Below are 13,969 nucleotides of genomic sequence, written 5' to 3'. Positions count from 1 at the left end.
ATTTAGGGTTAGTACCAGCGTGCTCCCAAGAAAACATATTGCAAGAAGAGCTCTGGCCAAACAACCCAGGCACACGGTCCCCACCAGACCGGTGTCCAGGCTCAGTATAAACCTTTCTCACAGTTCAGGAGACATTCAACCCTGGGCACACCATCGGCACAGCAGTTAGTCATCAAGTCCCATCTGTGCTCCGTGAGGAGAACTGCGTTTTGCGTGGATGTGATCCTGGCTTTGACTAGCAGGGGCTTGCTCCTTTTTGGTACGGTTGGTCTCTAGTTGTTACCTCCCCCCAGCAATTCAAAACCAGTGTACCAGGTGGTGATGACACTGGACCGTTTCTCCTAAAACAGCCCGCTATTCAGCTTTTCAGAGACAAGGAGGAGGAGGGAGGCTTGATGTTGACAGAGCACTGTCATTTTAATGCCTGTTGCATCTAAACTAATGCAAAGCAAGCGTAGGCAATGAGGAGGTTAAGGCTGCAAGCCATTGCCTACCAAAAATCCCATTACTGTTGGGATTAGCCAGCGCTGGGAGATGTTATCACAGGGCATGTATAAAGAAGAGCTGGCTTTCATGGACATCTTGTTTGGGTTGGCTGCTTTCCCTAGGTTCTCCTAGCTAAAAGGTTTATATAGTCACTTACATTTTTTTACCTCTGTGCTTTGCCACCTCCGTATATAGCAAATGGATATCCTTCACCGCAAATCAGATACAGACACCTAGAAAGTGAAGTCCCCACCAAGTGTATGAATCTGGTTTATAATGTGTCTTAATAAGGGAATAAACCAAAGTTGGTGTTGAGCAGCAAATCAGCTGTCACTCCTGAACCAGAAGCAGTCTCTTCTGTGAGGTGATAAAGCAAATCTTCACTTAACTCAGGAAGAACACCCCTCACTTCACCTGGTCTGATCTCCTCAGTGGTGGAAGGTCTGCTTGCGTAAATACTGACAGGACACTGAGGTTTTGTATTATGTCATTAAGCCACCACCCTAGGAAACAGCCATTGCAACATACAGCAGATGCGTGCCAAGGGCACAGGCCTCTGGAGATGTTGCCCTGCTTAAGCTCTTCCCCGGGCGCTGGCCTGGAGCAGACATCGTGCTGGCAGGTGCTGGGCCCTCTTTAGGAGCACAGGGTGACGGGGAAGATGGGAGAAGAAGGAAGGTTTCCTTTGCTCACTCCCCAGCTCATGCTCTTGCAAAAGCACAACTGGCGCAAAGTTTGGCCCACATGACTTGTGGAAACAAAGTCCTACAGACATGGATCAAATGCTCTGACTCCCATTGATCTCAGGCCAGAGGATCTCTATAAAGGTCTTATTGTTCAGGGAGATGAACTGCTCTTGGGGGGGAGTGCTGTTAATACCCTTCATGGAGGCACACGCTATTGCATCAGAGGTTAGCAGACATTTTTCTGTATTTTGTCTAATTGAAAGTTATATCTGAGGTTTCTTCAATTTCCACTTTCCCTTTAACACTCTTAAATGCAAATCTGAGAAGATTTAGTTGTCTTGCTTGCTGTGAAAGACATCCGGACTGGAACTCCCATGTAGTCGTTTGCCATTCTCAGGTGCACTTCTGCCTTCACCCAGTTATCGGCAGAAAAGAGCAAATGGGGATGTAGTAATCAGATTTCTAAGGCACCAAAGTTAAAGCTAAGTTTGAGACTGTGACAGCAAGCAACCACGAGCCTAGGAACTCAATTAGCCTGAAAGACAACTATCTCATTATCTTTCCAAAAATGATATAAATACATAAGAATATAAAAATTTAAAATAAACTCTCTCTCTATTGACTGTCTAGGTGACGGAATTTCACTGCTCAATTTCTTTAAACACCCACTTTAGTATTTATTTATTCTAAGCGTGAAGCAGCTACGATAATTAGACTGTCAGATTTGGTAAGTTAATGAGGAGTCACTGGAGTGGAAGGTTTTGCATTTGTGAGACTGCTGAACGAGAGAAGCTCTGTGCCTTCGCTCTATCTCTTTTTTCTTTTTCTTTTTTTCCCCCTCCACTGGGTGGGAAGGAGAGAGCTTGGCAGTGCGTAGATCCATTTGAATCCTTTTGATTAGCGGGTTGCATTCCCACCACTGTTCTACCAAATAATATTTTGCTGGTTGCTCCAAGAAAAAGAAAAAGAAAAAAGAAAAGAAACCATAGATGAGATTTCTAGAGAAGGGTACCTAGATTAAAGAAATCATTTTCCAAAAAAATCAGAAGGAACAGAGCTGTGAGAAATAGGATCCTGAATTAGTTTATATTGTAGCTAATGTCACAGGAGAGCATTAGGAAAGTAGCACAGTGAAAGAAAAGAACCATTTTGCAGCTTTCTCTTTAACCTGATTTTTCCACAGGACAATCAGTGCTCACAGTTCCAGGAGTGAGACTGCAACCTGAAATCTGTGACCTGTTTGCTTCTTACCAAAAAGGCCATCTCTCAGGAGGTTCAAGCAAGTTTTGGTAGAAAGCAGGGATGATTGACTAATTCTTGGGTAAGTGCGTAGTTGCCACTGTCAAAGCTGCTGCCATCATCCTTAGCACTTGAATTCCTTTGTGTATTGAAGGTGGGAAAACAGAACTAATACCCAGGGCTGGATGACCACATCCCAGGCTGAGGACAAAGTGGGAAATCTCACATTCAGAGAGAAGAGATCAGCAAGCCAATGGTCCCCAACGCACAAAGCTCAGTGGTATCATGGGAGGTTTGGATTTGTTTCTTCATATTCCCAAGTCTCAGACCAGTGCCCTTTCCTCTGATGCCTCCCCAGTCAAAATATTGCTTCATTTCCCCATTGCTTAAACTGACCAAATTGCTTTGTTTGCCTTTGTCCTTGTCTACTGAGTTCACATTTTATAGCTTACTTGTTTTGGTTTCACACACAATGGAACCTGAGCAGAGCTAGGCAAAATCTCCTTAGCTCGTAACATCCTTGGTTTTAATTAATCAGTATTTTAATATGACACACCTCAAAATTATGCTTCAGTATCAACATTTTTCATCTCCTTTCCGTTACAGAAGACCAAAAGGTCACTTAAAATCACTGTTATTGAAAGAAATTACCAGAAAATACCCTTTTATTATATCCTGTCTCTTTGTTTACTTTGTGCATTTGTTAACAGCATGTGTCCAGTCAGTGTCACCGGCTGGGTCTGTGTTTGCAGGGCAGACCTGGAAACTGATCTAGCGGCCAAATTAGTTTGACTGTCTTATTGTCTGCCAAGCTAAGAGGCAACCTAGCTGTGATAGCAGGGCAAACCTCAGCTACCCGTCTGTGCTTTCAAATGCACGTAGATGGCATGTACCTGCTATAGGATCAGGTCCCAGCACTCAGTGCCTGGTCTCACAGCCTCTCCCTACCCATCTGTCCTCATCATGTAGACAACAGCAGGCAGACAGGACAGCCTCGAGTCCTTTCGAGAAGGACCTGACACTGCCAGCCCTGTGGCCAGATTGGGTTTTGGAGGCAGCCTGAATACATTCCCTGCTCACCTGCTCAGCTAAGGGCAGACAGAGCGGCTGTTCCCTCTCTGATCAGAGAGGAACTAATCCTGCCAAAAAAGCTGGTTGTCAGTTCCACTAAGGCTTCTGGGACAACTCACTTGAGGAGGGCACTCATGCTTCAGTGTTCAATGAACTTGGATTTGGCCAGTTTTAACTGATTCTGAGAGTATTTCACATATACATAATTTAAAATAGTGAAACCATGAAAATAGTAGGAGATACTCTTAAAGACTTTGTTTTTTTTTTATATTAACCTGGCCTCAAAGTGATTGTGTCCCTTTTTTTAAGCTGCTTACAAAACATACTAAACAAGCTTACATGTCAACTCAAGTTTTCTTCTGCACTTCATTACAGGAAAACATTCTATAAGTGACAGTGTTCATATTATTAATTCTCTTTTTAAAAAGGTATCTGGATTCAGACATGCAAGCAAGGTTATAAATGAAATAGTAATTTTTTTGTCATTTTAATAGGCTACCAACGGAAACCAGGGGGTTCTGTACGCTTTTTAAAATCTAATCAGAGGTAGATAGGCATCTAAAGCACAACAGCCTCATGCTGGCACATGAGAGAATGGAATTTCCTGGGAACATAATGAAACTGGCCAGCCTTCCTTCATTGGCCAACCTGAGTTAAATTACAAAAATAGACAAAACCAAAAAACTAAACATGCCAGGCTTAATCATGAATCCATGGGCCCTGAGCGACACAGCAAGGGACAAAACATCATCACAGTCTCCTCCTTGTTCTGCTTCTTGTTTCAGGAAGGGAAGAGATAGTGCCAGGCATCTATCCCAGGGTGATATACACTCCATGCCAACACTCCATCCATTTTCTACCCTATTCCACCTCTTCCCCTCTACCTACTGAGGAGGAACGTATGGATCATGGAATCTGCTTCTGTTCTCATGCTGCCTCTCAAAATGCAGATAAATAATGCAGTGCCTCTTATATGTATGTGCTACTGTACTAGCTAAGCGTAGTTGAATCTACAGAAAGATTAGAGCTTGTTTTAAACCAACTGTTAACAAACAAAGTAACTGAAGTCATTAGTCCTGCAGAATATTTGGAATTAGGATTTATTTTTCCTTTTGATTCAGGACTTAGGCCATGGATTTTTATCCTAACAGAATTCCTTTGCAACAGGGGCAGATTCTACCCTCCATTACACCAAGGACCTTTGGAATAACTCTTGATATTGACAAAAATGAAGAAATCTTGGAGAGTATAAAACAAGGACAGAGTTTGTTCGGGATGGGGGGTATTTTTAAAAATCACCTTTCAGTAGAAGAGAATGAAATCACGCAGATGTCCTGGCTTTTGTTTTTCAGAAAGCAGTGTCAGAAAGATTGACTTGGCAACGAAGATGTAACACCACAGTCTGGACACTGGACTTGCAGAATAAACTCAGCCATGTGTCACTTAATAGAGAGATCCCTGGACCAGAAGATCGATGTACAAACAGGACAGATGGGGACTGACAATTGAAAGAATGTAGAGGCTGATCCAAGGCTTACAGAGACCTGTCATTCCTGGGGTTTGCCTACAATCTCCTTCAACAAAAGAGCTCCTGAGGGAAGGAGGGGATTAGTCAAAAGTTGAGTGAAGTCTCCAGGGAAGATGGTTTCTTGGATAAAGTTGTCAACCAAAGGAATTGTTTAAGACTATTTGTTATAATTTCCTAGAGGGAGCTTCTGCCATCACTAACAGGATTACCAGCACACTGGTTCCACACCAGCAGAGCATTAGACATCTGCATTGCAGACTGGTTGCTTAGAGCTGAATTCAGGAGTCTTCTTATACTGGGTCCCAAATGTGTGCAGGTGTTGATGAGCAGAGGAGAGATGGCAAAGAATTAAGATGCAGCCAAACACGGACCATTTTTGGTCCAGCTGTTGCAGAGAGTCTTGGCTCATTAATGAGTTACCAGGGTGTTTTAATCTCCTTGATCTCAGGGCTGCTGACAGACTATGAGAAGGACAGCTAATCTGAGGTGAGTGCTGATGAGGATACATGAGGAAATCAGAGAGCTCTTTCCCAACTACAGTTACTGTGAAATTTCTCATTGAATTCTTCCTGGAAGAATCATAAAAGCAAGTAACTTACTGTGTTCATGTACTAGTCCGCTTGGTTTCAGCTATCTGGGATACTTTTTTTCAGCTCTGGGACATCAGAAACCAGAAGTCTTGGTGTAACCTCTCAGCAGATCTGGGAAGAAAAGGAAGACAAAGATAAATCATTAAGGTGCAGGCATGCAAACCTTCAATACTTATTCATCTGAGTAGTGTCACTGGCATGACTGGGAGAACGTCTCTGAGCAAGAATTATGCAGAGCATTGAGGCATTGGAACAAAACCAGTCGTGGAGCTATGGGGAAACACCAGAGAAATGGGTGGCAGCCATAGAAAGAGCTGGAAAGTGTCATTTTAGTGTAAGGGAGCTACATCTCCAGCCCCACTCCAGTCCATTGTTTGCTAACAAACACTGCAGATCTGGGCAGGAAGCAGCACAACTGTTTATGTTCCCCTTTGCCCTTGCTGTAGACATAATTGCAGTAACATTTAAATTAGTTAGGTAAAAGAGCGCACAGACTATCTGCAGGCACTGCTCAGTTAAGAGGACAAGAAGTATTCCTTATGTTACGTGACAGTCCTTAAAGTTCTCTGCCTTAATGAAAAGGCAAGTTATGTCCTAAAAGTCTTTCTAACTCTAGATTGCATGGACCCAGATCTCCCAAACACCAGCCACTCTCAAAATGAGTGTGAATGCTAGACCTCCCTTTGCCTTACTGGATAGAAATTTGTCTCAATATTAGGACCTTCTGCCTTTCATTTGCTCTGCAATGAATCTGGAATAATATTACAGTGACCTCACAGCAGTATAAGCAAGATCAGACTAGAGTGTCCTATAGACTTCTACTTAGGCATGTATCTCTCTGTCGGCTTCCCACGTGCAGGTTTATTTGTGGAGAGAAGGGCATTTGGGACCTTTTTAGAAGAAAAACAATAGTTCTTAAGCACACTGGCACTGGCTATTGCATTGCAAAAGCTTCTAAGAACTGGTACAAATAAGAAGCTTTTCTAAAGTAGATGGCTGGCTGCATAGGTAGGAGATAGCTCTACACTTCTGAGTTACGCTGCATTGTCATATGCATGTTCAGAGCGGCTGAAAATGATGCCCAAGTTGGGACAGGGGAGGTTCTGCATTCCTTTTGCACTCTTGGAGATGGCTGGATGGACTAAGAGCAGTGAAGAAGCAGGATCTCTAATGCCTGCCATGGGGTGGTTATGGTTGGATGTCTACTCCTAATTGGGAGCCACTAAATGCTCAAGATATGTTAAATGAAATGATTTGTTATGCATGGGCAGTGAGGGATCTAATGATGGGAACTGAATCACTCTCCTCATGGTGTCTATCCAGAACATCAGTTGTAAATTTCCTCTGCCCTGGAGCAGCAAAGAGAATGGCTTTGCTCTTTTACATAGCTGTTACCCCATAATGGCCAAAGCTCTTATGCTAAATTGCCAAAGGGCCGAATGATACCTTCTAGCTCTGTATGTGGAGGGGCAGAAAGCCAGGAAGACCCTGGCAAGAGGATGTGCTGCAACCCAGCACTCTTTTGTTCATTAACTCAACATCGGAGGCTGAATGCCTTAAATATGCCAGATCAGAGAGAGAAATTGACCCAGAACCACTCCTTTCCTACACTAATGGGAGTACTATTTACATCAGGAGTACTGATCTTAGTAGATTTTCCATCCCCCGGCCTGCACAATCTCAGGGGCAACAGCTCTCAGGGAAAATGGACGTAGTATGGTAATGAGTCAGGAGGGGTAGGTAACAAGAAATACATCTGAATTCATGCACCAAGTTAGTGCCACCCAAAAAGGCGGTCCTGCTTCCCCATTTCCCTCCCTGCTTCAACTTTCACAGTCTTTCTCTCTTTTGCTCTCTGGCACTTTTCTAAGCCCTTGATGAGCTGATTTAGCTCACTAAACAGGTGGAAAACTTTTGCTGGGTTAGTTTTTCATTGCTTTAGTGAGTTGAATCAGATTATGAAGGGGTCAGGGAAGTACCAGACTTCATGCATGGCTGAGCGTGGAGTGGGAAAGGAGGAGCAGGAAAAAGCCGTGAAGTTCAGACTCTCTTATCTCCAACCTGCTCACATCTAGTTCGTGTGGGTGGTCATCCCCTGTCACATCTAGATGTTTGATGTTCTGTTTTGAGGTAATAACTGAACGGGTTCTGGTGAGTAAGTGCTCAGTACTGCTATCATGTATGTGGCCCCATCTCAAATCTAGGTGTTTGCTGTTGAAGACCTCACAAAAAATCCCAGACTGACCTTTCCTTTTTTCCAGAAAATACTTTCTCTTGGCAGGGGTAGGATGCCTTGGTAAAGCAGGTGAGAGTTTATGAAGTGCATGTAAATGGAGATCATTGTGCTCAAGGGTCATCAAACTGTTTCTTCTCTCCACCTAATAAAAAATTAAAAACAAATCTGAGATTTTGGAGAAATCCTTTAACATCCTCTTTTATGTAAAGAGAGTTTAACAGCAGACTTAAATATTTGCTTTAAAAACATCTTGAAGTAAATTAAATACTTCTTTCCCAGGCCAAGATTCTCTGTTTTACTTCAGCCCAGAGCAAGTTTGTTGGCCAAATTACACATCCCCAAGAAAAAATCCGAGGGCTTTAATACTTGCAAACCCCCGTCTGTAATGGCGCGAGCGGGCAATGCTCTTTAAAGGGGGAAAAAAAGCGCCAGGAAAATCCCCCTCACAAGCCAGAACTGCATTTGGGGAGCCCAGATGAAAGCCCTGATGTGGGTCATGTGACAGGTGTCACTTCAGTAATGATATTGGGGCAGAGATAAAAGTCCTCCCCGGCTGGTCATGTGACACCGCTTCATTACCGGCACAGCAGGTGATCGGAGAGTCTCAATGCCTTTATTTTTTTATTATTTTTTAATTTTTTTTTATTCTGTGATAATGAGAAAATGTTTAAACTTCCATCCCTGTGTTTAAACACTTCTTCATGCTGACAGCAGCAGGAGATCCCTTGATCAGCTGTCAGATGGGAAAGTGCAATTTTTCTGGAAAGTAAACAGCGTGTTTGCCAGTTGGAAATCATTTTCTGTTTGTTGGGACTGCTAGTCGTGGCGTGATGGAGCCATGTCACAGCATCTGACAACTCGGGAGTGGGGAATAGAAAACAGGCTGAGAAATGGGTTTTAGACTCTGCCTCTGATAACAGGAGCTTGAGATTTTTGACACTTCGCTATTGTTATTGTGGGGAAAAAAACATTACTTATGGATTGCTTATGAAACTTTTAAAGCCGCGGCTCAGTGCCAGTGTGAGTATGTGGGACCTTCTAAAATGCTCCTGCATTTTAATAGAAACTTTCCTAGGAGAAAAACAAAAGGGACACACAAAGAAACTGTGTGGGTGTGGAGAGACGTGGGGGTGAAGGTGCCCGGATCTCATTTCTGGCTAGCAAGAAAAAACAAAAAAGTCTCCTTATAATTACATTAGAAAATGTTTCGTGGCTCTGGTGTCACATAGACTTGGGGAACTCACTAGGAGTTTCAGGTGAGACGAGGAAGGCAAGCACGGTCACAAGGTCATGCCAGTGAGCTCAACCCCGTCCTGGGGCAGCCAGGCCTGGGTGAAATCAGAGCTGTTACGCTCTCCATCCAAAGTACCCTGGAACCCAACTAAGTTTACTTTAAATGCTAACCACATTTTTTTCTTTTCCTATTAGGCAAATACCTTCTCAAAGTCAATTCCCATAAAGAACAAGAGATACAGATATAATGCACATAATTTTAATTAAAATTAAGGTTTGAATGTGCATATGCAGAGGCATACACAGCATTTTTCCTACGCAGACACAGACAACATCTTATATGCAGAATCAACAAATCAACCTGATTTCAACACTGGGAAAGTTAATTACCCAGAGCATGGCTTGGATTGCGTATTAGATATTTGCAGCAATTATGTTACGTGGAGTCCTTGGTAGTCTCCCAGCAAATGCTTTCCTCTGCTGGCTGCACTGCAGCCTGCTCCGTCTTCCTAAGGATCCCCATTAAAAGCTTCCTGCCTATTACACTTCCTGAAATCTTGGCTCATTAAAACTGAAGTTTCGATGCCCAGTTGGTATCTCACTTGCACCAGGAAAGCCCTAGAGCTGGTGCTTTGGTTTCAGCTCCGCGCTCCTGAGCGAGGCCGGGCTGCACTGGGCTCTGCGGAGGCCGGTGGAGCTGGGGAGGCGGCTGCCTCCCTCCCGCCCCGCACGGCTGCAATTAGGGGCAGGGCCGGACCATCAGCAAAAATGATCCCAAGCGAAAAGATCAGATCAGAATCTGGCCCTTTGTTAGCAGTCATTAAAAAACATTGCACTTTTAATAGGAGCTTATTCAATTAGCAGACTAACAGGCTCCATCAGATAAGCTGGGGATTTCCCTGGGAATCTGAGTCACACACTGGCAAAGCGGCTCTGCACCCTATGGTTAACCCTCTCCACGCAGAACCAGGATGAAGAGGCCAGATCCCAGGAAAAGGTTTATTTTTGGATTCTTAAGGGAGAAGGAAAAGCCCTCCACTGCGCCTCGCAGCCCCTGGAGGTGCCAGTGCCGAGTGTGAGTCGCACACGCTGGAAGGACCCAGGAGGATCACGGCACCGAACTGTGGCTGCTGCAGACGGGAGACTCGCCTGATCTCTGATAAATACGCTGACATTTGGCAGCCTGACAGCTTCACAGTCCCGTAAGAGGCTTCCTAATTAGAGCCTGGGTGAGAAATAATCCACAACTTGAGGTTTGTCTCTAGCTTCCTTGCTGTACTTTTTTTTCCCTCCCTTTTTGTGCCTTTTCTCCCTTTTCAGTGTTTTCTCTCACACGTTCTCAACACATCCCCTCCCCGCGGGCGGAAGCTGTTTGGAACATCAAGCAGGAGAAAGGGTCGTTTTTGCCTGTCCTCTCGGTTCAGAACAGCTCCCAGCAAAAGCACCCCTCTTGCATCCCAGCGTTGCCCTTGAAGGAGACGCGGAGATAAGGCAGAGGAAAGGACAGCAGTACATGGTGAAGTTTATAATGAAGCAAAGTACAACTGGTCTGGAAGAAAACCAAACCAGTCCCATTCATTCCTAGTCAAACAAGTAGGGCAAAACTAGTGCTCCCAGCAGCAGGAGAATGGGGACTCTGGGTCTGGATCCAGCCCTGAATTTTGCTTTCCTCTACAGCAAGCTGGCCCTGAACAGCACGTCATGACATCCTGAGTCTTTTAGCTGGAGCCAGGGTCTGAATTTAGCATTGCCTTTAGCCGTATAGTACCGTGATGCTGCTGTATCATAGCAAGACATTCATCCAGCTGGTTGTAAGATGAAATATATTTTTTAGAGATATGTACTATTACAGAGCCAGATCTTTTAAAGCTAAATCATATTCCACCCATTTACCCCATCACATGCATATTCTCTGAATAGTTCCAGAAAAGCTCTTCAAATGCAATAACCTCTGAATTTGAGATTATATCAACAAGCAATATCTGCTAAGACAAGTATAACTCTTTTACTGTATTTATTTCCTAGAAGGTTATTTGCTGATAGTGGGATTGATTGTTCTCTATTTAATATCCTAAAGTCTTTTCCAGGGTAATGAGGCAGGTAGCAAAGCTCTTCAAAGACAATAGCCATGGAATACTCTGCAACAGCTTGGATACAGATGTAAACATCAGAATCCACTTTATGTTAGAGTGTTGTTCCCCTTTACCGTCCTCCTCAGTGAATACCATATTCCCTGGATAGCCACCAGAAACAGACAGAAACTTGGGATTCTCCGGTCTTGGCCATACATTATATCGGACAGCGCTGTATGTTACCACCATTCAGCAGGATCCCAGATGATGACATGGGACCAGTACCTACAGATATTTGACCATTAGCTCTCTCCAAAGCAAAGAGATTTCTTTCAAAATATGCAGTTGAAGCTATTTCCAGGACAAACATGTTTATTGCTGATATATACTAGAAGATCTCCGTCTAATGCCTCTAGAGTTCGATATGAGTCTTATCCAGGGGACTGGGGGTCCTTGGGGAGTGTACTTCTTTGAGACTTCACTTTGGGGGCTTCATTATGATTGCTGATGCCCAAGTGTTTCACGTGCTGCAGATGTCTATGTATTGTGCAGAGAAAAAACTGTGGACCTACACCTCTGTACTGGGGAGAACAACCCTGCATTAGGACTGGAAAGGCCTATAACATCATCCTCATCTGTAATGTTGGTACTGCTAAGATACTGAGGCTGAGAAAATCGTTTATTGAACTGATATTTCCAACAAAGAGATGTCTATGAAGTAAGCAGAGCTGCTCCCTGAGGTTCTAATATTAACAAATCCCCTGAATAGACTGTAGCTGTGTGTTTTCTACCATCCCTCTCTATAAACTGGAGTATGGATTAGTACACACTATTTATAGAGCCCAGCCCACCCACTTGCTTGGAGCACCCCTGAAGCTGAGGGAGATGTAGCTGCATTCGTAGCCAGACAACACCTCCAGGATCCATGTAGCATCATATCAAAATTCTGCCTTTCAGCGTAGTAGAAACCTTGGAAAAAATTAGAGGTTGTTCTGGACCTAAAATATCTGGCTCCATCCCTGCCCTGATTTTTTTGCATGATAAATGAGTATAGACATGAAGAAGGAGGAGAGCATACATGTGGGGAAAGCTCTCCCGGAGGATTGACTGGGGAGGAGATGAGGCAGAGCTGGCTCTGGGTGACTCACTCCTTGGGTACCTGCATTCCCTGTCACTGCAAAGTGGGCACAAAGCTCAGAAGAGCAGCATTTTACACACACGCGAATGTTTGATATGAACCACTTTAAAATTCAGGTGAATCAGATGCCATGAACAGGTGCAATGCCACAGAAGAAAAGAAAAACATTGATTCTTTTCAATTAAACTCCGTTTTTTCAGGGTTTAGAATTTCAGTCATTTAAATCCATTTTAGACTAAATCTTAGAAGTAGAAGTTGGCAGCCTGGAGGAATTAATTTTTTTATTACTTTATTTTAAGGGATTATCTCAAGTTGATAGATTTAGAGCATTTTTAAAGTTTGTTGGTTTCAGATGTTTAAAAAGAAATTTAAAATAAACAAACAAAATTCAGTTGAAAATTTGGCAAGGGCTGAATCCTTTGGGCAAAATTTTCCCAGGAGAAGCATAGATCTCTGATAAGCAACAGAGGAGATGCCGTATTTCACAGCTGCAATGCAGATCTGTGGCCTCTCCAGAGACTCCCACACACTAAACAGGGATTTCTTTAGTTTAAATGCCAGATCCACTTTGGTCCCAGTGAAACTCCAGAGGGGCATTATCTAGGAAAATGGGGCATGTTTAATCCACTTTATTATTAATGCAAAGAATAGTCTCAATATTTGTGAAAATCAAAACCATGCATTATGAAGGGTCCTTCATATCTTGAGTAGATTAAACTCTACTTGCCAGCCTCCCCTAGGCAGTTAGGCCACAGTTTGTTTGTCACGTCTCTGTTTAAGATATAGAGGTCTTTCTGGGTCTGTGATGAAGCAAGCAGGAGCTAGACCACTGGCCTGACTGGCCACTTCCGTGAAAGATGTGCTGGAAAGTTTAGTTTGGTGACTAAGGCTGGAAGTGCCACAGGTGCCAAAGGAAAATAACAGCTCTGAGCAACACAGTCTGACTTTGGCTTCGACCTTCTCATCAGGAATGGTTGTTGCGTTTTCTTTGCAGAACCTTCTCTGCTAGTGAAATCTCAGGCCATTTGACATTTTGACTGGATTTAAAATAAAAAGGATGAAAAGATTCTGTGCCGTCAAACAGGGGTCTTGAGTTTATCACCATGTGACAGTACTGCCAAAGCCAACTATCTCCATGATGAAGTCTGGGAACAATTGTTGTGAGCTACACACAATGCTGTTGCGCAGGTCTCCTCCTAGGTAAGTAGTCCCCGTGCCGATGCTGGTGGGCTAAGCTCCACGAACCTGCATCCTGCAGTTGGTGAAAAGCTTCCACGAGCCACACACCCTTCATAAGGAACAGCTGTATCATCCCCTTCGGTTGTACCTGGGGTCTCTGTTTCCTTCAGGCTGACCCTCCAGCTGACACTGAGGAGGAAAGGCAAGCCTTGGGCAGATGTTTGAACCCCCCAGCATGATCACCACATTAACCGAGCATCCAAAGCACTTTCAAGGGTGTGAAGATATCTTCCACTGCTAGTATGATTACAGCTCTAATGAGATTTGAAGCAAGCCATTTCTTCTAAACAATGGTGCTATCTCATTCTAACCCATTTAGATGATAATCTGCTCTTCCAGATATTAATATGTTCATATTAATGTAGATCTTTTTATCCCTGTAGCTTAGCACTGGGTTCTGATTTATTAATAGCTGGCTCCCTCCGGACTAGGGGAGCAGGATGCTGTGTTG

General features: G+C 43.7%; 1 protein-coding gene across 1 annotated transcript in view; it reads left to right on the top strand.

The window, feature by feature from the left end:
- Positions 1 to 5,032, top strand: part of CDK15 (cyclin dependent kinase 15) — a 38,795-nt gene extending 33,763 nt beyond the window's left edge. Inside the window, exons 13-14 of the mRNA XM_075153472.1 lie at positions 2,356 to 2,493; positions 4,835 to 5,032. Of these exons, the coding sequence (XP_075009573.1) occupies positions 2,356 to 2,465 (110 nt within the window). The 3' untranslated portion in view covers positions 2,466 to 2,493; positions 4,835 to 5,032. The remainder of the gene's footprint in view (positions 1 to 2,355; positions 2,494 to 4,834) is intronic.
- The last annotated feature ends 8,937 nt before the right edge of the window (positions 5,033 to 13,969 follow it).

This window comes from Calonectris borealis, chromosome 6 (genome assembly GCF_964195595.1).
Source record: "Calonectris borealis chromosome 6, bCalBor7.hap1.2, whole genome shotgun sequence".
In the NCBI taxonomy this organism is placed as follows: Eukaryota; Metazoa; Chordata; class Aves; order Procellariiformes; family Procellariidae; genus Calonectris; species Calonectris borealis.
Note: the sequence above shows the minus strand (reverse complement) of the source record. Positions and strands in the feature narration are given on the sequence as shown.